At 39.7% G+C, this 24917-nt stretch overlaps 1 protein-coding gene across 3 annotated transcripts in view; it reads right to left on the bottom strand.

The window, feature by feature from the left end:
• Positions 1-24917, bottom strand: part of TRIO (trio Rho guanine nucleotide exchange factor) — a 237234-nt gene that overhangs the window by 164875 nt on the left and 47442 nt on the right. For all 3 annotated transcript variants that reach the window (XM_057428883.1, XM_057428884.1, XM_057428885.1), the window contains exon 2: positions 1046-1120. In XM_057428883.1, coding sequence (XP_057284866.1) covers positions 1046-1120 — 75 coding nt within the window. The remainder of the gene's footprint in view (positions 1-1045; positions 1121-24917) is intronic.

Here is a 24917-nt window from a genome sequence, read left to right on the forward strand (position 1 = left end):
ACCTTCATCAGCACTACAATTCATAAGTTCCTATACTACCAGGGAAATTTGCTCTGGACAGTCTGTTATATCACTCATTACAGTTGTCAGGACCTTTAAAAAAAAAAAAAAATCTTTTTTTCCTTTTCACCTCTGCTTGACTCAGCAGAGTGGACAGGATGAAGTACTGTGAACCACACACTGTACTTGCAAGCATAAGCATCTATGCACAGCGAATCTCTAAGGAGTGGAATTTCAGGGATCATTTTGTTTGTTTTGATATTTACAGATAAGAGCTTTAGTTTTGGAGTTCTTGACAAATTATTTAATAAAAAAGCCCTTTCAAGTATGAGCCTGTCCTCTAAATTATCTGACACTAATAATATGGCAAAGAGAATTGTGTTTAATCCCAATATATTTGGAAGTACTTACTTCAGAAAGTCACAAAAAATGCAGTTCACAAGAATAAGCACCTCAAGCCATCATTCCATCAAGTTACGTTACTTAGCAAGTAACTCAGCAAGAATATGTTGCTATATTCATTCATCTAAACCTTATTTTTAAATCCTCTGCTATTCCTCGTTAAGCAACCCACTTTAAGGTATATGCTGGAGATAGCTAAAACTAGATGGTAACTCAATTCACCATGAAGATAGTAAATATGTTTAGAAGATATGCAATGAAATTTGACTTCCGTGACAGAGATATTTCTCCAGTGTTTCAGATAGGCCAGTAACAAAGCCTGTAAGCAGAAATAAGAGAAGGAATACGACTACGATATGGCAGATTGTTCTACATTGTTCTAAATAATGTTGTTGGATATGCAGGGAGGACAGGACATGACCAGGACAACAAGAAGCAGTATGTTCCACATTCAACAAGATACTTATCTTCTTTATTACACGTCTTTTCACAATGCTCATGTTATGTTTGGGATAGCCAAATGGAATAGGTGCTACCCTAGCCATCCATGACATTTGTAATGATATATAAAAGTACTTAAAATACCATTTTACATGCGACTAGCAACGGACATGCATTTCACAACACAAGAAAATAACAGTACCTGAAAGGTATGCAACTTTTTCCTTTAGAATTGGCAATACTTCCATAGCCTTCATTTCATCATTTTTGCGAAACCCTGAAAAAAGGAAAAGACAAGATAATTAGTCAGAAATTCAGACAAGGCCAGCTTCTACATTTAATGAATGTATTGTAAAATATTTACCTTTGGAATATAATCTGAGTGTTATGATTACAGGAATCAAGGTAATGTTATGATAAAAGGTTGAAAAAAGTAAACTAAGCTTTTAAAATATATTAATGAACAAGTCATTGCTTTGACTAGCTAAGACAAATTACATGGTCTGTTAGAAAACCTTAGTAAAAAAACAGAATACTGGAATTAGCCTTTTCAATCAGTAAATAAAAACTAACAGTTGCGTTCTGTTGCTTTTAATTCCACTTTTACTTTATATTCCAGCAGAGACAAGCAGTATCAAGCTAGTAACAGCAGGTACCTTTAGAACAATTACCAGTCAAAAAACTCCAACCCAAAACCCAGCAAAACAAGACACAACCAAAACCCGCTAAAATTTCCAGGCCTCCCAAAAAAACACTGCACAGAAACACCTACAAAAAATCCCCAACAATATTTACATGCAACTTTCCTCACATCACTTTTATAAGCAGAACTGGGAGATAAGGCTCTCAACTGTGTCTTTTCTGCTGCCTGACCAGAGCAGCATTTTGTAACAGAGAGCACATTTTGTCATGCTAACTCTAGATACTCATGGAGTTTGAAAGGGTCCCCAAGGTGAGTGATTACAGTCAGTCTTGCAAAGCAGCACACCACCAGCTTGCCCCTCCTCCCTACTTCCATTACATTTCTGTGGCCAGATTCTAAACTTCTGCCTTCCTTAATAAGTAAGACTTAGGGTGCATTTTATATTCCTTACATTCCATATTAACCTGTACAATATAAAATTAGTCCCTTTGGGGCCCATCTTGTTCATACTGCAAAAATTGGGTGGTTATGTACCCACACTTCAACTAATTCTATGGTCCTTCCCACTCTTTCTGAATTCATGTGGGGTTTCTTTTTAAATCTCATTTCTGAGCACAGTACTTCTTTTGCGGTAAGAGGGAAGTGCTCACTTCTCTATCACTGTTGAAGCCCAGAAGGGCTGTTAAGTAAGACAGCCCAAATAGCTTGCTACAAAACAGTCACTGTGCTCCTTAAAAGCAACAGTGAGCTATTTAGAAGGTAGAATAAGCCTCTTAAGTATTTATAGTTTCAGGGAAATCTTGCAAGACCAAGCTCTTGTGTGTAAGTGGCAGTCTCATCTAAAATACATTGTTCCTCCTCTGTGCCTCTAAAGACGGCAGCAGAAGCTGCCACTGATGCCCAGCAGGGAGGTCACCATTTCTCTTCCTCCTCAAAAATACCCAAATGTTTCACACCCTTTTGTCTCGGGCTCTGAGCTTGAAGAAAAGAGCTGTGCACTTCACAGCTAAAACCTCAAGGTGTCATCAAGTAATATAAGCAAGATTAATATATTTAACTTATATCACAGGTTTTCTATTCCAGCCAGCAATACTGAGACTTCTGTGCCACTATAATACCTAGTTATGGGCACTACCCTTCAAAACAGACCCAAGACACCTAAAACAGAGTACTCAAGAGACAAAGACGGCCAGGTGTTTACATGTCATGAGCTATGAGGAAGGACTAAACCAAACGACACTGTTTAGTCTAGAAGCTCTCAAAACACAAAGTCTAGTGGTGGCAAAAGGAAGCTGGTTAGAATTATAGTGAGAGGTTTACTTTAGGTAGTAGAAGTTTTGCAAAGGAGAAAACTGTGAAGCAGCACACAGGATTGCCTGTGGAAGATTACGGATTATCCATGGCTAGGGATTTTTTAAAAATGCACTTAGACAAGTATCTGTCAGCAATAGGTGCCTCCGGTTCACTGTAACTGAAGTGTTTGCCCAGGACATTGTCTCAGCACACACAGATAGCAAAAAAAAAAACAAATCAACAAATCATACAACCATAGAATAGTTAGGGTTGGAAAGGACCTTAAGATCATCTAGTTCCAAACCCCCTGCCATGGGCAGGGACACCTCACACTAAACCATATCACCCAAGGCCTCGTCCAACCTGGCCTTGAACAATGCCAGGGATGGAGCATTCACAGCCTCCCTGGGCAACCCATTCCAGGGCCTCACCACCCTAACCGGAAAGGATTTCCTCCTTATATCCAATCTACATTTTCCCTGTTTAAGTTTTAACCAGTTACCCCTTGTCCTATCACTACAGTCCATAATGAAGAGTCCATCCCCAGCTTCCCTATAGCTCCCCTTTAGATACTGGAAGGCTGCTATGAGATCTCCACACAGCCTTCTCTTCTCCAGGCTGAACAACCCCAACCTTCTCACCCTGTCTTCATACGGGAGGTGCTCCAGTCCCCTGATCATCCTCGTGGCCCTCCTCTGGACTTGTTCCAACAGTTCCATGTTCTTTTTATGTTGAGGACACCAGAACTGCACACAATACTCCCAGTGAGGTCTCACGAGAGCAGAGTAGAGGGGCAGAATCACCTCCTTCGACCTGCTGGTCATGCTCCTTTTGATGCAGCCCAGGATACGGTTGGCTTTCTGGGATGCAAGTGCACACTGAAGCCAGCTCATGTTTATTTTCTCATCAACCAACACCTCCAAGTCCTTCTCCGCAGGGCTGCTCTGAATCTCTTCTCTGCCCAACCTGTAGCTGTGCCTGGGATTGCTCCAACCCAGGTGTAGGACCTTGCACTTGTCATAGTTAAACTTCATAAGGTTGGCATCAGCCCACCTCACAAGTGTGTCAAGGTCCCTCTGGATGGCATTCCTTCCCTCTAGCGTATCGACCCAACCACACAGCTTGGTGTCATCGGCAAACTTGCTGAGGGCGCGCTCAATCCCACTGTCCATGTCAGCGACAAAGATGTTGAACAAGACCGGTCCCAACACCAAACCCTGAGGGACACCACTCGTTACTGGTCTCCAGCCGGACATTGAGCCATTGACAACAACTCTGTGTGCGGCCATCCAGCCAGTTCTTTATCCACTGAGTGGTTCATCCATCAAATTGATGTCTCTCCAACTTAGAGACAAGGATGCCATGTAGGACAGTGCTGAACGCTTTGCACAAGTCCAGGTAGATGACATCAACTGCTCTACCTCTGTCCATCAGTTCTGTAGCCCCATCACAGAAGGCTAGCAAATTGGTCAGGCAGGATTTCCCCTTAGTGAAGCCATGCTGGCTGTCACCAAGCACCTTGTTGATTTTCATGTGCCTTAGCATGCCTTCCAGGAGAATCTGCTCCAAGATTTTGCCAGGCATAGAGGTGAGACTGACTGGTCTGTAAGTCCCTGGGTCATCCATTTTACCCTTTTTGAAAATAGGGGTTATATTTCTCTTTTTCCAGTCATTAGGAACTTCACCTGATTGTCATGATTTTTCAAATATGAAAATCATCTTCCAGCCACTGATCAATTTCCTGCTTTTCCATGAATACCATAAAGCCAAACCAAACGCAAAATTAGATGCCTGTTCTCAGAAGGGTTGACCAGGAAAACTGGTTCCTTGGGTAAGCATGCTGCATGAAGCATTTCTACACAATAGACAGCATTTTGCAATTACACAGCAACTCCAGACTGACCAAACTGTGGAGGCACATAGGTATTTCTTAGGCAGGAATCTAAGATAGCTCAAAGGAATGCCTTGTATTATTCCTTCCTTTGGAGTACTGGCTATGAGTTACCAACCTTTTACTTAAACTGCCTACAGTTTTGTTCCTACTAGGTTTTCATTTAGTACAGGCTAAAGCTTAAAATAAGACTTCAACAAAAACCCTGGACTTAAAGAACTCATCTCAGAAGATAACAAATACCTTTTTCCATCTTGAAATACTTGGACTTTAGTTCTCTGCACATTTAGGCACATATAGGCACATTTCCAGAGTTAAACTTTTTTTAACATGCTTTGAGCCACCCTAAGCTTAATACCAATTTAGCATGCTTAGCTTTCATATCAACCATGGCAACTCCTTTTCTTTACAGTAAATTTAGAGGTAGAAAACACTTTCTCCTCACCTAAAGAGCATGCAGAAACTAGTGCTGTTCTTTGCTGTCTATTTTAGCACAAAATTACCCAAGACACTGGGGTTACCACAACTTGCTTGCTCAGATTTCTAAGCCTTTAAACTACTTCACCTCAGATGATGCACAGTAGCGGCACATTTTACTTTGCCTGTGGCATATAAAAAGCAAGAAGCTTTTAGCTAACATTTCTTTGACTATTAAGGGGCTGCTCAAGGTAAACACCCTAGCAAATACGTTAGGGCTTGGCTCGTGTTCTGGATCTGCATATCCTTCAGGCTGTCTGCCTCAGATTACCATATTCCTGTTGCTCTAAACAGTCAATTTTCATTCCAGTTCTGCAGTGTTAAAGCATAACTGAAAAGACTGCGGGGATTACAACTGATGAAAGAATGCTGGGGAGCAGAGAGGGTGAATACAGCAAGAAACAGAGCTCCAACAGAGCAATAATAACACAAAAAGCAGCAATAAAGCAGGTTTTAAGGGCTTGGGGTGGGTCCTCCCCTCCCTTTTTAAAGCCTTTTCACCACGGAACATTTGCTACTATGAGGATTTCATTAAAAAAAAAAAAAAAAGAAAGAAAATTAAAAGGCATTTGCCGCACTCAAATGAAATGCCATAAATATCTGCACCAATCTCTCCCTACACAGCTCCCAGCCTCCGCGCCAGCCGGCTGCATCACATGTTCCTGAGGGTGATGTCATCCTTTCCCGGCCGGCCGGCTGCAGCTCCTGCGCCGCGGTGCTGCGGCAGTGCCCCAGCCCGGCACCCATCTCGCCGGCAGCAACGGAGCCAGCAGAGGTGCCGGTGGCAGACCCGCTCCCGGCGGGGTGGGCTCAGTGGAGGATCACAACCCAAGCCTGCACTTGGCTAGCACGGACTTCAAGTGGGCTTTCATTCCTACGGCACACGCTTCTCTTTTCAAAGAGATGCGTGTGCATGTATGGCACGTATTTGTGCTGCTCCTTTCACTATCCACGTCACCTAATAAAGCCTTTTTATTTGAAAAATGTGGGGGTTAATAATAAATCCTACACTAGTATCTTTTAAAGACAATTTCAGTCTTAACCAGGAAAACCACCCTTGGTATTTTCAAGACCTATTAAAGGAATACTAATTTTACAGTTTCACATTGTTAATAGGTAGTATATGCCCTTCTATTGCCTCATACATCACAGACACTTTTCCCTAACTACCAGTCAAGAGGAAAGAACATCACCTTATGCTAATTAATATTCAACTTCAGTAGGTTAAGTAACACCTAAGTAGTCCATTTCAATTTAAGAGGGCTTCCCCCTGCCCCATGAAGCTTTCAGGATTACACAATCCCCCGAGTTATATACAGCCTTCTACTAGCAGTCTGTTATTACAGAGTAGCTACTGAAATGTTCTGTCACATGACTAAAGATCTTTAAAACATGCAAACAAGAAAGAAACAAAGAAAGCTACCTAAATTTTTCATACAGATACCTGCACTGCAAAACAAAGAAGTCTTTCCCACAAACACACCACCTCCTCTTTGCCCCCACACCTTCAGAGCCAGAAGACACCATCAGCCAGTCAAATTTAAAAATTACATTGTCTGTATTAACCCTTTTTCTCATGCTGTACAAAACTAACATTTTGCTGCAATGTATTAAGTTATCCAGGTTAAAAGACCCATGAAAAGAAGCATTCCTGGGTACAGGTATTGCCCCTAGGTGGTTTCCGAGGCCCTTTATCCAAACTGCCAGGAGAGCCCCCTCTCAGTTGGGCTGCAAGTGTTTGTCACATCCCAGCATGAAGACCTGGCTGCAGAGCTGCATGTCCATTTGCCCTGGAGGACAAGAGTAACCCAGTATAAGGGGCCTCCTTTTGCCTGGAAATCAGAGCATTCCTTTACTTCTAGTGCTCCCCTGGCTATCCAACTTGCTGAAACTTCCCATGGACACTGAAATATGGTAAACAAGTCAACTTTACAGCAGGAACAGAAACTTGGTACCCTGTATGGTAGTCCATGCATCCAAGGCAAATGAAATTAGTCCAGGGCTGAGGCATCCTTCAAGCACAGGAAACAAGGTAACTTTGTTAATCATTTTGCACTGCAATGATCAATAACTAGTCTGCTCATTCTGTGCGGCTGACAAAATTGCCTTAAACATATCTTTTAAGTTAATAACTCGATTACACAACTGTGATACAGAACATTAGAAATGGCTTCCCCAAAGATGCACTGCTACATCAGGAACATAGAACTCTGTTACTTTGAAAGTATTTTCAGTGATATGCGTTGTTCATTTATAAGCAACAAACACTGACTACTAAACAGAAATTAAGACAGTAAAAGGACTCTGAAATTGAGGCTAAGATTAGCATCTCTTTGCTAGGAGGTTGATGAAGTACTTATCTATTGCTGTCACACATAACTGACTTTAAACTTCTAACACAAAGTTAGAACACCCGCAAAAAAAAAGGAATGCTCTCATCCTGAAAACTTGCACCTTTAAGAGCATAACTGCTTTTCACCTGGCAACAAGACCTTTCCACAGCTGCAAACAAAAAGAGCCAGACTCAACCAGAGCACATCAATGCTTCAGGTTCTCTTTGGACTTCAGAAGAATGACCCCTGTGTCATGTCACTGACAGCAAGCAAGTGCCTTGTCTGCCAGGCTGCTTCCTCTAGCACCATCCTTCTAACCCCTACCTGTTCTTTGACAGATACCCCATCCCAAACTGGAGAAACCTCTTTCAGTGAGTTATTTTCCAACAGAGTACTCTCTTCATTTCAAAGGACCTGCTCTGATAAGCTTCTGCTCAAATTCACACCCTATGCTACGTTCTACAGGAAGGGGGAAAAAGCCACATAGAAATTGCGATAGCCACACTCAGGACTGCTACATTAAAGTCACAGTTCAGGTAATAAGGGAGCTGGGTAATAATCAGACTGATTTAGGTTAGTCCTAAGTAGAAAGAACTATTTGGTAGAAGACAAGAGCTAAAACAACTTCCACAGGTGGGGATGAGACCATTTCCTAGCCAAGCAGCACTTTTCTGCATCTAGGTAAGGCAGCAGGAACTGTAAACTGCTCTGCATAACTCCTTGCATCCACCAGTCCCTTTGTGTGGATGTAGCTTCCCCTTGGAACAGACAGCCCCAAAACTTTAGCTAGTCAGCATTTAAGCAAAAAGAATCCAAGATATTACAGTCTTTGGCACTTCTTCTGTTTCACAGCACGAATGATACCAACTACACGACTGAAATCTGAACTATTCCTCCCTTTAATAGCAAAGCCATCCTCCTAGCTGCATTTCAAGAGAAACTGCTTCCTAGTTAATTAAGCAAAAAGGAAAAAAGAAAAAAAAAGGAGTAAAGAAGCTCACGTACAATAAAATTTGTGCATTATTACACTGATAAAGGTTTCATTATTTGCCTTTTTCCCCCCCCATATCATAACATGATGACATTGACTTTAAATCCTGGAAATCCATCGGTTTATTCAACTTTCTTATCAGTCAACAACTGTGTATGACAAAACTCAGCTGCAATTTAATTTATACACCACCTCCCAGCGTCCAGAAAGAGAACATAGAGCAGGTTCCTATTCTCCCATTTTGCCATGGAGAGTTTTTCAAATAGGACCGTGGGCAAACTTCTAAATATGCTATTACTCTATGAAAAATAATTTTAAGCACGATAGGAGGAGATTCACAAGCAGCCACTGTAAAGCCTTTTACATCCTTACTCTGAAGTTACACAGAAACGAGGACAGATTAAGTGAGTAGAACCATTTTACTCTTTCCTTCAATCAGATTTACAAGAAATGATTGCTGAACTCCAGAAGTTCTTGGGTTTACAAATTAAATCAAACTACTGAGGTAAAGGCAGAGTAAGAAAACTGAAGTTTCATAAATCAAAAAATTAAAACAAACAAACAAACAAAAAAACACAAAAAACCACAAAACAGTACTAATTGAGAATACAGCCCAAAAAGCTGGCAAAAGGAAGCAAAAGCTAACTAAAGTTAGTGAATGTATGGGATTACTGATAGCTTTTCTTGATTTTAACTCAAGTATTTTAAGTGGCAATCTCAATTTTATGGTAGGCTTAATAGTTTTGTATGCAAGTAAAAGATTCATAGAGCAATCAGAGCTGTCAATTCACCAACTGCACTGTTATCGCTTCCCATTATAGACATTGCCTATATTCAGTGCTGCTCGGCAATCTCACACCATCTTCCACATTGCAACAAAGCAAGAGAATTCAGGAAAATTATGGCAAGGACTGCAATTTTATTTCTTCTCTGAAGCTTCATGAGTGTGCAGATGACCAGTTTCAAATGGTATAATGGCAATTTATCTCAGGAACACTAAATTTTAGGTATGCCTCTTATGGCATCTTTAAGACCATATATCTTTCTTTTTAGGAGCAAATAAGAAACTATCAGCAGATTTTTCTTAACTGACATACAGATCCACTGGGCAACATTAGCAACCTTGGCATTCATCATTTATGCATTCACTTTTTCTTGGTCCAGATTCTAAAACCTCCAAGTGATTCCAACAAAGACACAAGCTTAGAGGCATATAACCAGAGGGGCACGATTTCAGTGTTTTCCAGGAGCCACAGTCATGATCTTAAGCAAAGTATTTGTTGTAGCTAACAGCTATTAATTCAATGTTAAGAACCCAGTCCTGAATTTAAAGCAGTATCAGGACTACGACATGAATACACTTCTGACGCCCTTCAGCTCTGGCCAGGCTCAAAATCGGAAAACATTACACCTTAAACCCCTCACTTTAATCACAACAGCTCACAGAACGACCCCCCCACTTCCCATTTTGTTTTGCACTCTATGTACTCTTCATACATGCTGCGGGCAATTGCACCACATCAGTACCGAGCTGGTATGCAGTGCTACCACATGGCAACCAGGGCCTCACAGAAGTGTACAGCTGAGAAATTCACTTGCCGTAAAAAAATGAGATTCATTAGAAGGTTACTAGCTCTTTAAGCTGCCTGCATTTTTTTTTTGTTTTGGCATTTGTGCCAAGTGCAAGATGTTCTCTCTTACTTATTTTTAACAGCTCTGTGGTATATCCTGACACCAGAACGCACCTCTCCTGTCTGTATGTTATGGGGGGGAGCACAATGACATACAAAGAGATGAGGGACAAGAAAAGGCTACTAGTGTAGTTGTCAGCAAATACTCAAGCAAGATCAAATACCCCAGTGGAGTGACCATCCTTTTCGTGAAAGCTTACATACTCATCTATCCCTCACTTTGGGAAACAAGCTACCTCAGGTTTGTACTGCAAAACTTGTTGAAGAGCTGCCTTAAGAACATAAGTTGAGAAAATCTCCAAATCCTAAATCACTGTTAAAAATCTGCAGTCTCATTTTAATCAAGTAACAGGAACCTTAGAGTTATCTATATTTCGTAGCGAAGACCTTCCCAAACAGAATTCCCCTTTGATCCTATGAAATGTACAAGCCAAAGAACAAACATCCATTTTTCAACTGAAACTTAAGATGATCAAAATCTGACCAGTTTCCCTTCGCTGAAGTGAGGAGAACTGTGCTCTTAAATTTATCTATCCATTTGGGATGTTCAATCTGTCCCTGCTGTCCTACCAATGTTGTTGCAAGTCAATTTGTTTTGGTAGCAACTGCTCATCCATCCCCAAGTACGCAATACTCCAATTCACTGCCCTGCTGAGGTGGCAAACCTTGTAGTGGTGTTCAAATACAGCAGCAGCACACTGCTTTCACTGCATTCAGATACTTTCCCTATTGATGTTTGCTACAGACACTCATGGCTGAATGGGCCTACACTGTCAGGGCTATCAGAAGGGTACCCAGCCTCCTATAAATAATTGGTTTAACATACAAATGTTTTAGCAACAAGTCTATAAGCATTTTTACTTATTTTTCTGTTCAAAAAAACACAGATCAAGTGAAAGGCAGTAGCTTCTAAATTCTGCGCAGCAACAGCTGGAACATAACATTTTAGATCATGTCCTTTGGCTCTTGTTCCAAACCACCATCTGGAGAAATCTCTTTCTACACTGAAACTGATGAAGACTGCAGCAAGAGAAGTAAAAATAAGCAAGTTAAAACAGATTGAAAATCGGCCTGCATCGTTTTATCCTGAGCAACAATGGGAAGAACTATTTCCATCAGTCCCGAAATCAATCAAATATACCAAAACCAGATTGCATATTCTTCAAAAGAAATTCCTTTTTACAGCACAAAGCATTGGTTTCGGGCTTACTATTGTTCATAGTCCCCAAAATTAGGCATTTACTGTCTTCTTTTTCCTTGTGTCCACCTTTTTTTTCCAAATACGGACAAATTTTCTCAACACTTTTGTCACCTTAGGAGGTTCACATGCAAAAATTAAACTAGGTTACATTTATACTTGGAGACATTAATACTTAAACATCCAGTTTTTGTTGAACACTCCTTCCCTCCCCCTTTTCCTTTTTTTTTCCATGACATTTTATATTCCTTCTGTGGCAGAACTAGCAGTTTGCAACAAGATGCATGTCAAATAACTGGATTTGTGAACAGTGCTCATTCCTTCAAAGTCCCGTTTTATTAGTTTGCAGCTGTAAGGAGGTTGAACTCCAAGAGCACCAAGACACAGGAAATGTAGGACGAATCCGAGCTTCTCTGCTACGTTACAGTGCACATACAATAGGTGAACGTGAGGAAGAAGGGGAAGACACTTTCCTTCACCTTACATTGTAAAAACAGTCAAGTGCATATGGATTCAAACAACAGAGAAAAGAATCAAAAGAGCTTGTTTTACACTGCCCTTAGCTTCAGATGTGTGACTGTTAGAAACATTTAGAGGGAGACAAAGTTTTATATCCGAGCTTCTCCCTGTTCTCTTTTTATCTTCTTACCTAGCCAATTTTATTTCAAACACTGATTAACATATGCTATGGCTAGAATGAACCAATTGAAAAAAAAAAAAAAAGAAAAAGGAATACTGATCAGGAGTCCACAGGGAATTAAAGCTTGGGTATTTCATTTCTAATATGTGAGTGGTTGCTAACAGCAACCTATCTCCTTCCCTCCCTGCTTTTAAAAGGGAAAGCAAGATGAGTGTGAAATGCCAAAAGAGATGTCCAATACCCATCTCATTTGCTCAAGGATTCCATTAGAAATTATAGCTTGAATTACTCTGAGGAGGTGCATGCATATTGTTAACCCACAGGCTGCGTTCATGAAAAATCCAGGTTTAAGACAATGGAAGACAAGGAAAGCAAACGAGTGATTGCTCTGCTGAGGCAAAACGGAGCGATGCTCAGGCTGGGTGGTAGGGAAACAGTGCAGCACAGCTTGAGCGGCACGCAAGCGGGTGACAGCATGGCTCCACAGCACACATTACATCATCAGCTTTGTGCAGGGCTGAGCCATTGCCCCACTCGGGAGGAGCGCTGCCACATGCTGCATCCCTGGATCCATCCCCCAGACCTTACGGAGGCAGAAACATGAGCAATCTGAAATCACGCAAACCTTCCTCTCCTCACCCTGCCCAAAATCCTCCCCATCTGATCCCTCTGGCAAATTTCATTAGAAACAAAAAGACCCTTTCCACGCTTGCCTCTGCAAACGGATTTCACTCAAGAACCAACAGAAAGGATTTTGCAGATTGTCACAACTAAGAAAGGGAGGTTTCGTTCTTCACTTATCAAATTTGTTCTAGCAGATTATTTCCTTCAGATGACAAAGGCAAGTAGTCTGAATCTCATTAGAGCCACATTTAACACAGGTACCAAAGTACACAAATTTAACCTGAATCAGGGCTCAGTGTTCTCCATGAACTCCACTGACTCAGCTCCTTCTATGTTACTGTAACAAGAACAAGATTAACATCTTGCCTTCGCTTTCATCTATTTCTGTAAATTGATATACATCATTATAAATGCAGCATTCACAACTCTGGTCAGAAGCACACTCCCAAACTCAGCACTCAAAACCAAGAAAAAAAATCTCTCACCAGCTCACCTATCTTCAAGTCATAAGTAAATTTGTTTGAAAATGATCTTTATTAAAGATATGTAGCATATGCAATAATGAGATACATAAAACAAAGCAAGCAAGTCCTAATGCTGTTCAGGACAGAAGCATACAGGCATTCAGATATCCTGCTATTGGTTTCTATAGCTTTAATATTCACATACAGATTCAAAAAATTGATATCTATTAAAATAGTACCAAATTTCTTTGGTAACAAGTTACCTGGAAGTAGGGGCACTGCATTATACTCAGAAGAGTGCTAATCAATCTCAAAAAAAAAAAAAAAATTTGCATAGGAAAATCTTGCTCATTTTACGGAGCAAACCAGACAAAAGCTGTTTTAACTTGACTGTATCTCGCCACTTCCTACTACTTGCCAGCACAATAAATCCAGTCAAATACTAGTGAGCTCCCTCCTATTTCGTGCTCAAATTTTTAACATCAAATCTATGGACCCTGATATGGTTGCCCTCATTAAAATAAGAAAGTGCAGACGGTTGCTTTCCTGTAGGCACAGGCAGTGAGTATTCATCCATCACTTTATTCTTCAACCTTCTAAAGCATGAACAATACAAAGATGTTATATGCCCAAATATATCCAGCCATCCACCTCTGTAATGCTACCTGCAAAATACCACCACTAGCAAATGTCTTCCATTTATTTCAACTGAGGGCATTCATCACATGGGCATGTTCTAGCACCTCTGATCCACGCCTTTGTAGAACACACTCAGACTTAGCAAGCATTATGGAGTATGGTGTAGATATCAGCTTCAAATCAGGATGAAGACAGTGACTCAAGTACTGTAAATTATAGTAGTTTCATTAAGTTCACAAAACCAACCTAATTTAAGCTCAATTAAAATGTTTTTTTTTTTGGTCTTCTACAACACTCACTCACTACACAAAATTCTAAAGGCATATGATTTCCTGGAAGAGCTCTTTGAGACAACAACAGAAGCTAGCATTTTAATTGCATTAAAAAGCAGCAATGTATTTTGGCATATATATGAATACATTACTTCAGATGTCTACAGTGTATTTTAAAAGCACTAGGTAAGACTTTAACAATACCTGTGCCTTCATGTCTTTGGTTCCTTACATGATTAAAGACACACAAAGTTGTCTCTGAAGACTTTAAACTCTAAAACAAATTAGCAGTCCATAGGTATACTTCTAAATGACCCAGAAAGCTTAATTAGAAATATTAACTTCTGTAGAACAGTAACAAACATGAAATTACATTTCTCTCTAGCTGTTTTCATCTTTATTTTACTATTCTCCTCCACTCCCTTACACCATCTCATCAGGTTAACACACAAGTTTATGGAAGTAGTACAGCACAGCAACAGTTTATACTTTATTTAGTTTGGCAAATATTTTTATTTTTACACATTATTAAATGAGAAGCATTCTCTACAGAAGTGCTTTTGGTATAGAGCCATGTTTGTTGCAGACAAGTCATGCAGCAGCTTTCACGTTTACTTTTGAGCTCCAATACCCTGACATCCCATTTAAACTGCCAAACTCTCTTATCTACCATTATTTATAACAAAAACAAAAGCCCCTGAGAAATTAAGTCATGTCAGAGGTTTACTGAATCTTTTTAGCCTAGCAGCTACAGAAAGTTTGAACATGAAGTAGTATCATGCCCTTCTCCAGCAGAAGTTGTTTGGGTATTTGAAAGTATATAGACAGATAATGGATGTATTCTGGACTGAGCACAAAGGAAAGTAAGGCAAGTGTTACCGAGCATCCAGTCAGACTTCAAGACCTGGACTGCAACTTCTCCATAAAAAGACTTCCCCAAAAGTTTTGATAGCTGATACATCACAACAGCCTACCTTCATGCTTCCCTAACCAAGCACGAGTGTGTATGACCAGCATCACCAAGTACATTTGACACAAAAGCTCTTTCTTACTAAGTCCTTTATGCACACAGCTTTTATGTTATACTTTATCTCCACTACCATGGCAGGACTAATTCTCTTTAGAAGTTACTTAACAGAATTGGAAGTACATACACATCAACTTGAGATGTCTTAAGACACTTTCCTCCAGCAGATACTCTAACTCAGCATACTTATGTTCTCATGAGGGTCAGAAGCAAGACTTAGCCCACTACCACATATAACTCAATTGTATATAAATTTATCCCAGTTAGCTCAAATGAGTGCATTTCCAAAGCTCACTTAGTTCTGAACTCGGTAACTAAGCACCAAATGCAAACTCTATGGCTTGTAACACTTCAAAGTAGGAGCTGCAAGCAAGCTATCAGGATATATTTCTGTCAGAATGCTAATACTATTTGCAGCAACAAAACTGCTCTGATTTCAAAGCAGAGTAAAAACTGTTCTACCATCTCAACATCTGGGGAAAACAAACATGAAGTACTCGAGATTCATAAAAAGTAAAATTTTGAAATAACGGCACTTACTCTGTCACTTATGCTTTAAGAAATGATACATATGATGATGCTAAGGATCCAAGTTACAGCACTGTAACACAGCATCTCTACCTGCATTCTTGATAGCTTTATTGTGAAGTAATTGTTTTACAACGGAAGTTAATTTAAGAATCAAAATCAACACGCTAAAGCGTACTTGGATGTAGGAGGAAAACACAAGTCCAAAAGGCTTCTCAAACATGGCCAGTATCAGAAGCTTAAGTTGCCTACAAAGCAGCCTGTCACTGGCAGATGTGAGAATCCCATCCTTTTCAACGGCCTGTTTTTGACTGCTTTGGGTAATTGACTGCCATTAAAACCACCAGATGTTTTTGAACTATCACTCTTCAAGCTCTTGTTTCAATGACTTTCTATGAATATAAGCTCCCTAACCTTACTGGATTATTATTTTTTTTTTATCTTTACAATTTAAAGGATACTACTCCACATTAAAGATACTGGTGTTTAAAAATTTGACTTCTCATAAAGTACTGCAACTAAATGTGACAGTCAATTCTACTGCTATTTCCTACCTTCGTTTTGTTGAACTAAGGTTTGAAATACCTGATGGTTACCTTCACTATTCGCTTTGCAGTCTGCTTCTATTTTACCAGCACAGCCCAGTGTTGTTAGTCTATCAGCACCTACCAACTGATTAGAACTGAATTCAAAGCTTAAGTATATCAGGCTTTGTAACTCCTTCTATTAAACATATTAATACAATATGATACAGTTAGGGTAGGCAGGAACTACTGGCAGCCAGAGGACTAACCACAAAAATATACAGCAAACTTTCTTGTAGTTACTTACAGTTTTCCAAAAAGAAGACACTCCACATTAAGCATTAAGCCTTCAAAGTGCTAACTCAGAAGATTTTTTTTTTTTTTTAATTTTCTGGTACAGACATGCGTGCAAACAAGTTATTGGTAGCTCATGAAATGACTGCAGGGAATATGCATGTGTGCACACACATCACTATACACAGCAAAAAGCCAAAGAGAAAGTTCTGCCAAGTTCCATGCAACTGCACTATCAAGTGCACAGTCTAGTCAATATTCCCTTTTAGTGTCAGTGCCACCTTAAGCCAAAATTTTACGATAACTACCAAAAGCAGGCTGAGGATTCTTAGTTTAACTAACCACCACGTCAGTAGTCTAAACAGAGATTCACATGCATTAAATCCTGCTTATCAAGTATAGCCGTTCATTGACAAACTGGTGAAAAATAAAGCTGAGCAAGTAAGACATCTCCCCACTAAAATGGAAATGTCATCTGGGAGAAAAACATTTTAGGGAACTTTCACTTTTCGTGAGGAAAGAGAAAAATATATGGGAAAATTTCAAAATAATTCTGCACAACCTCAAAAAAGAAAGGCTATTGAAACTACTGTGCTCTGTCAGGATGAGACTCTCTTCACAAACACACAAGGCAGGCAAGTACACAGACTTCCACATATAAATTTTAAGCAGGACAAACAGATGAACTAAATACAAGGCCAGAGAAAACAACCATTTGTTCAAACCAAGTGCAGACAAACTTACACAGGTAAGTCAAATATCCATAACTCATTTTGCACAATTTGGTTATTGTTAACAAAATTTCAGTTGAAATATTCATCTTTGCCTTCCTTAAGTGAAGACTGACCTACAGTTATGGGTCAACATCAAGGCACTCCATCCACATGGAGTATTTTATCTCTGAGTGAAATTCTGGAAGTTCTCTTCCAAAACCCAAGTTAAACTAGCCAACTTGTAAAGTACATAGAAAACAGTTCAATGATTGAAGTTGTGGAATAATCTTGAAAGGAGAGCCTGTATTTAGCCCAGAAAAAGCATTTAACTTCTTACTGAACTTCTAACAAAGTAACTGCCAATATTAACAGAAATCAATACATCACACAATAAAATTAACTTACAATGTGAACTTAAAAAAAAAAAAATAAAAGTCCCTTATGCTTAAACTTATAATCAAAAACCAAGCAAAAACATGACCTACTCATCCAACACATGCCTGGTACATCTTCACACTTACAAAGCACAGTAGAACAGAAGCATGTACATGAAGGCTAAGGGGCAACTCTAGTACCACAGAGCTGATCCAGTTCTGAAACTCCAGCCCAAACACACTGAAGATGAGCTACATTATAAACCAGCTGCACCCATATATTTCTATTCAGGAGTACTACACATTAGGAGCTCAGCTGCAAGCTTCAATTTTAACATACTGTGGCAAGCCCAAGCAAAGTTAAGTGTACATCATATGCCAGCTAGAGTCTTAATTGGGAAAGACTCTTTTTTAAGGGAGGAAACCCTGAGTTACAACACAATTAACCTAAATCAGACAAGAGCACTTTTGGAAAGCTGCTGAAGATTATGGATCAAATTACAAAAGACAGAATTACTGCATAACACTAGTTAGGTACGATGCCATCCTCTGAATTTTCACTCTCCAGAACAGCAGCTTTAGAGTAAGAAAACAACTGTGTTGCTACTAGCTTAAAGTCTAGTCTTTGAATGAATAGTTGTCAGGCCAGCAATGTTATTTTGACACAGCCAGCCATCAGCTTATCTGTGTACATCCTTATCTCCAGAATCATCATCTTTTACTTGGAAGTACTACTCGCCCTGAACACACCACAGGCATCCCTTCTTTATAGTGAGTTCAGTATCTGCATTTATGCTCCCTTCAGCAGATGACTAATATTACAAGCACACTATTTTGATTGACACCTAATACCATAGCTGCCATTATCACTTACATCATGCTAAAACATGAAGTGTTACCCACATCTATTTGGAGAGTAAAAGAATACAGAATTGCTTTGACACACTGTCAAGAAGCACTGTCAGGCTTCACCCACCACAGCTACGTTTTCTGTTTCTCCATTTTACAAGGTCATTAACTAACAGAAGTAGAGAAGAGTCTACAATATTATAGCTACACATCCAATTTAATGTTAAGTATTATACAGTAACATACCATTACAAGATAAAGTTCAAGAAATAGTCTAATGACTTACCATTCAGGAGTATCAACACACCAGCTTTTTTGGTTGTATCCTGTTTATAAGAATACATTGTTCATACCCCAACATGCATGTTCTGTTGTCTGTGGCTAAAAGAATGGCTAAAGTAAATGACGCTTGGGAACAAGAGCAAATTAAATCCTTATCCCTTTATCAGAAAAAAATTGAATTCCAATTTCAAAAACTCAAACTTGAGTTCAAGACCCCAGTGGATTTGATATTGTTCCCATAACTGCTAGGTTTCCATCTTCTTCAAGAAGCTCTATTTTCAAGTCAAAACATTTTTCAACTAGTCTTGTTTGAGCAGTCAGATGAAAAAAGGTACAATACATGTTCAATATCCAAGTCATCTTTGTCAATGCCTATCTTCTGCCTGTACAGTTTCCTTGACTGTCAGTTTGCTTAACAGTTGCTCTGCCTGGATTTACTACCAAATAGGCTTTGACAATGATTGCTATTTAATCCTGTGTAATACCCAGATACAACTGTCCCAAATCGGAGTACAGTTTGAAAAACACAGTCTCTTCCCCAGCTACATACAAGTCTGGTGTCATGAACTAGAAATCTTGCTGCTGCAAAACTCTATAGAAAGGACCACAACTACAAATAAAAGCTATTAATCTTGTATGTATTTGTCCACAACAAGCAAACAATTATAACCAAGGCTTCTAATTCCTTACTTAAAATTTCAGTTTAATGATTTGAACTTTTTAATGTTTGTATATTAGGCAATGACATTCCAGTAAAACTGAGTAACAGAGTTCACCACCTGAGAATCTGAACTTAAGCCACCCTTCATACAGTATGCCACGAACGGAAGAACCTGAAATATGCAATGCAATGTAATTTAAAATCAACAGTCAACCTTCATTCTCCCAGTCATCTAACACAAGCCTGTTTCAGTTGCAGAAGCTGAACACTAGCTAGACATCCGCAAGCAATTTTCAGCTGTTATTGCCACCTTCAGAGTTGTCAACTTCAAGGGTCTGCAATTCAGTTTTGTTTTTTTTTTATTAATTTTGGGTTATCTGTAAACTCCATCCTGTGCTTTGCTTTAATGAATTCCACTATCTAATCATCATGGTACAAGAAATGTTTCTTACATAAAAAGCTCCAGTGTGCATTCAAATTTGCCAGCAAGGTTATCCCACATAAGTATGTAACAAAATATAGAATTATTTCCTTAATCATTTCATCTCTGGTCATATTTACATGAACATTCACATCCCAGTTTCTGAAATGCTTATCCCCCTGAAGATGATATTGCCATGACCTAAATGAAAGTTGACATACACACTGTCTTAGAAAATTAAAACTGAAATGATATATTTAAAGTTTATCCTCATTTCTAAATCACCAGAACATCCTTTCCAAAACAAAACTTAAAACCCCCGTACCAACACTCCAATATTCTGTCTAGTTACTACTCTTCAGATTTAAACAAATAACCTCAAGAATTATTAACAGTCTGATGAATTTATCATTTCAGTGTAACACATACCTAAGATTTAGATAACACTTTACATTAACAATTTAATTAAGAACAAGCTAGGCATTAGTGAGCAACAGTTCCTGCCTACAGCACCAGATGATAAAATGTAAGATAAATTACAGTGGAGAAGAACAAAATACTCTGCTTCATTTTACCTTAAGATAACTACCCCTCCATTACTTCATCATATCTCATCGAAAAGTTAACATACCTGAATAATAGTATGACGTATGGATTAATAGTACGACCTATGGATTTAAAATTCTTAATGCCAGCTATGGGTATGAGAAGTTACTCCACTCAGTTAAAAGAAACTGGTTCACTTGAGTTGGGTTGACAAAGACAAGACATTAGGAACAATACAAATACTTCAGTTTAACGGCCATTTTCCAAGACTGACTGACAGTATGTCACAGCACAGGGCACACACATGCTCGCACAAGAAATCCAGGTCATAACTGGAACATTTCCAGGCAAACTGACTCAGTGTCTTTACTCCATGACAGCTCTGGTGAATTACCACATCCTACCAGACTACAGCTTAAGCCTTATTCACAGGCTGTTGTCTTAATGCTCGCACAAAAGCTGAATTCCAATTTGGCCACTGCATTACTTAGGTTACCCTGTTCACACCAAGAAAAAAAAAGGAATATGTTTATTCGCTTTACATTAGACATTGCCATTTCGGTGCTTAAAGAATTCAAAGACATTTAGGACTATGACCCCAAATTAAGACAGTCCTTTCCCTCCCATTGTAATCTGGAATATTACTCACTGCTGCTCTGGACAAGAAGCATTTGGGCAGACAGAGATTCCAGCTTCCCTATTTAGCATCGGTCTTCCACAAACTTGTTAACAACTTGTACAGCGAAGCTACATAATTTCCAGATTCCTGCACATATTTGCCAATACTTCACAAGCCTTGCCTTTTGTTTCCAGGACTTGCAAACAAAGCAGCATGATTTTGTTAAAACAGCTAAGAGCAGGTTACCTCAGAAAAAAAAAGAGTAATATGACTAAGAAAAGCTTTTTTAAAGCAAATTGAAAATGACAGGATCCTTTTCCTGTTTTGCCTGTGCTTACCATGTAACATGCATCACGGAGGCATTCCGCATTAGAAAGTGTGCCACTGACAGCTATACAAATGTGAAGATATTTGACCTGTGTCACAGCAAGCACATCAATCCGCAGCACTGATATACCTTTTCCAACAGACCTAGCACACGAGCTGTCCTACTTGAGGACCAACACAATTCCACGTCAGCCAGCTATACAAAAAGAAAATTACTAACCCCCCTTGTTGTTCCTTCAGGAAATGAAAGAACAAAGAAAACCAACAAGGAATCTGTTTTAGCCATTTCCAGACAACATGCCTGTAACATGACTCAGGCACTTGAAAGAGTGTTTTACCATGAAACACTGCTCCATACATCAGCAATTACTTCAGTAAGACTATGCCAACTATGTAAGCAATTCGACTTTTAACAGGATGCCAGGGTTTATTGCTGAATATGAATGCAGCTCACTGTGACAGGCCAGTTAAGTATCTATGTAGCACTACATAGCACTGGCCTCGCCAACATCATGTGGGCAAACCTATCAAAGAAACAATTATTCCCCAAAGAATTGCACTGGGGGGGAGACAGTCTATACACACTACCTAACTCCAAGCTAAACAGGGGCTACATAGGGAACTCTTTCATTCTTAACTGCAGGCACATTTGGGCCAGGCCTGCAACTGTTGACTTCTCTCCAGCAACTGCCTGGCACAGCCCTGGTGCTCCCACCATGGGGACAGGGAGGATGGCGTCCAGATGTGCCTGCCTGTAAGCCCAAGACATCACCACCAGCAGGTCACTTGCTCCTCAGTGCACCAAGGCACACTGCAAATGTACAAACCCATGCCGTTTTAAACGGCCTGCATACCTACAAAAAGCAAAAGTGCACGTGGTAGAATAAGAAAGTTATAAATTGACATCTGTCCTCATTTTCTGTACCCTTTCATACACCTACATCCCATGGGCATTTTCTATTTTTTCTTGAAGTATCACTGCAAGATTAAATTCATAGTTAGAACTTAAAGCTCAATTTTTTCCTAATTAGATTTGAAATTATTCTTTTTAGTTTACATGAGTACTTGAGAGATTTGGATTTTGGAGTATGGGGTAAACTATTCACTAGCCATAGAAGCAATTTTCATTCTCAAGTCTTTTTTAATATTAAGCCTTATTTAAATTTAATTGTTAGTATATTCTTGCTCAAAAAGCAATACATCAGCATACCTGAAAATCAATTATAACCCATAGTACTACACTTCTCCCGCTTCACCTTAGGAAAATTCTTCACACTTAATTTTCAGGCAGTTTGCAAAGTTAACTTCACGGAGGCCTACATGCATAAAGCCACCCAAATTCCATCAGAGCTGTGATGGAATTGCCAGAGTTTGGGATTTTCAGTTCCCCTTTGTCACAACCATTAACTGCAGTTTTAGTATTCTGCCCTTAGAGCTCATGTTTACGCATCAGACTTTTGTAGCTTAAACTTGCACAGGAAGGTACAAAGGATAGAAAGACCTGTAAGCAGTTAAATGGGATAGTCTTAAAGACACTTGCCTTTAACCAAGCAAGATACTTAGATTTATGCCTTCACTTACAGTTCCTCTCTGCAATACAAGAATTCTCTGACATAGCAGACAGTCCATGATTTCCTCTTCACCTGCATCAGAAATCACACTGCATTTCTTTCTTGTTTCCTTTTGCCAGGAGCAGTCCTGCAGCAGTGTCTATGATGCAAATGTAGAAGTGAGTTCCCTACTCTGACTTAGTTTTCTGAGTGAGAAATTTTCTTCACTCATCCAACTGTAGAAACAAAATTTTAACATCAGCCAGTACTTTACACTGTCCTTACTGCTATTTTTAGACCTGTATTTAACCAACTATACTTTAAGGTCTTAAGATGCTAGTGCACATTTAGATTCTCTCTGCACCCTTTAAGTGAAGGGAAGCCTGTAACTTGAAATGAGAAATGGAAAAATTCTCAGGTAAGTACTACAAGGACACCTGAAACATTTTAGGGCCCGGAAAGAACAAGAAGCTCCTGCTGGCTCTGTGCAACTTGGATGCTGGCTGCAAATACAGAATGTCTCAGATTGGAAGTAATCTCGGGAGGCCCACAGTACAACCGCCTGCTCAAAACAGGGTCAGCTCTGAGGTCAGACCAGGTGGCCCAAGGTTTAATCCAGCTGGATCTCAGAAAATTCTGAGGGACATATTCCACAGCCCCTCTGGGCAAACTTTTCCAATGCTTAATTAACCTCTTAGTGAAACCGAGGGTACAGTGTCTCCATCAGGTCGCTGATCAAGACGTGAGACAGAACAGGGTGCAGAATAGAGAAACTCCACCTGGAACAGGTACAGAATTAATCATTAACCACTACCCTCTGAGCCTGCAGATTCAGGAAGTTTTTCATTCAACAAGCAGCCCGCCTATCTACATCAGAATCCCAACTTGAATACAAGGTTGCTGCTGTGGGAAGATCACGCCAAAAGCCTTGTTGAAAACAAAGTCAATCATATCCACTGCTCTCTGCCTTATCCCAGTCTGACAGACCCAGTTATTTCACCACAGAGGGTGACTGGGTTGGTCAGATGACTTTTCGTTGTTAGACTCATGATGGCTATTTCCAGTCAACAACAGCACCTTCACATGCCCACAACTGATTCAAAGTGGACTTCATTTATGATTTTTCCATGGACCAAAGTGAAGCTGACCAGCCTACAGCTGCTTGGGTAATGCTTCTTGCCCTTCTTGAAGACACGTGAAGCATTTACTATTTTCCAGTCATTGAGAAACTTCTCTGGTCACTGTGACCTTCTGAAGATGACTGTGTGGCTATTCTAATGTGAAGCAGATCTCTCAGCACCCTTGGATGCAGCCCACCTGATCATGTGAACTTTGCTTAGGTCAAGGCTTCAAGACTTCAAGAGCTACTTGAGTTGAACATCTTCCACACTGGTTGCTCTTCTCCCCAAATCCTGTCTGTAGTTACAAAGACCTGGTAGATCTTGATGGAAAAGAAGGCACTGAGTACACCAGCCTCATGTGCACCAATGGTAACTAAATCACCCACGCCACTCAGCAGCACACACACCTTTTCCTTCTTTATTCCTATACTGTTAATGTAGCAGCAGCAGCCCTTCTTGTTGCTCTCAGTGTCCATCTTTTATTTCAACTCTGGCTGAACTTTTGCTTCCCTTTGTGCCACTACTTGGCATTTTTCCTGCAGATAAACTGATATCATGAACTTTCTTGGACTTCACCTAATTCACTGTCTCAAAAGATTTCCCTTTGAACTGATTGCTCCTAAAGTCTAATTTATCATTGGACCTGGTGAAGAAGGTACTGTATGACCATCTCATCGTGCACCAAGACATTCCTTATCTCCATTTAATTTTCACAACCTGTTCCAAAACTCCCAGTCTACAGATCTACTTTTTACAGTTACTGTTGAGTGTCTAGAAATACATTTCCAAAATGTATTTCTCATTCTTATATTCTTATTTGCTCACTGAAAACCACCCAGAATGTAGCTTATCCTTAAACAGGGAACAATTGCAGGAAATAGTGGCATAAGTAATACCACTATTTTCGGTGCGATGGAATAACTCAATTCCAATTCTGTAGTAACAGAGTAACCTCTGTGACTGGACTATCTGCAAACAAACTTTGAGCTCCTTTATGCAAACAAAATTAAATTAACATATTAACAAAGTCACTGATAGGATTACATAATATCATTTGAAGTTCTGAGTTATTTTCCTCTTCA

The sequence above is a fragment of the Pezoporus wallicus genome, unplaced genomic scaffold, assembly GCF_028554395.1.
Source record: "Pezoporus wallicus isolate ANWC-B61680 ecotype Strahan unplaced genomic scaffold, APGP_CSIRO_Pwel_v1 contig_6658, whole genome shotgun sequence".
Lineage (NCBI taxonomy): Eukaryota > Metazoa > Chordata > Aves > Psittaciformes > Psittacidae > Pezoporus > Pezoporus wallicus.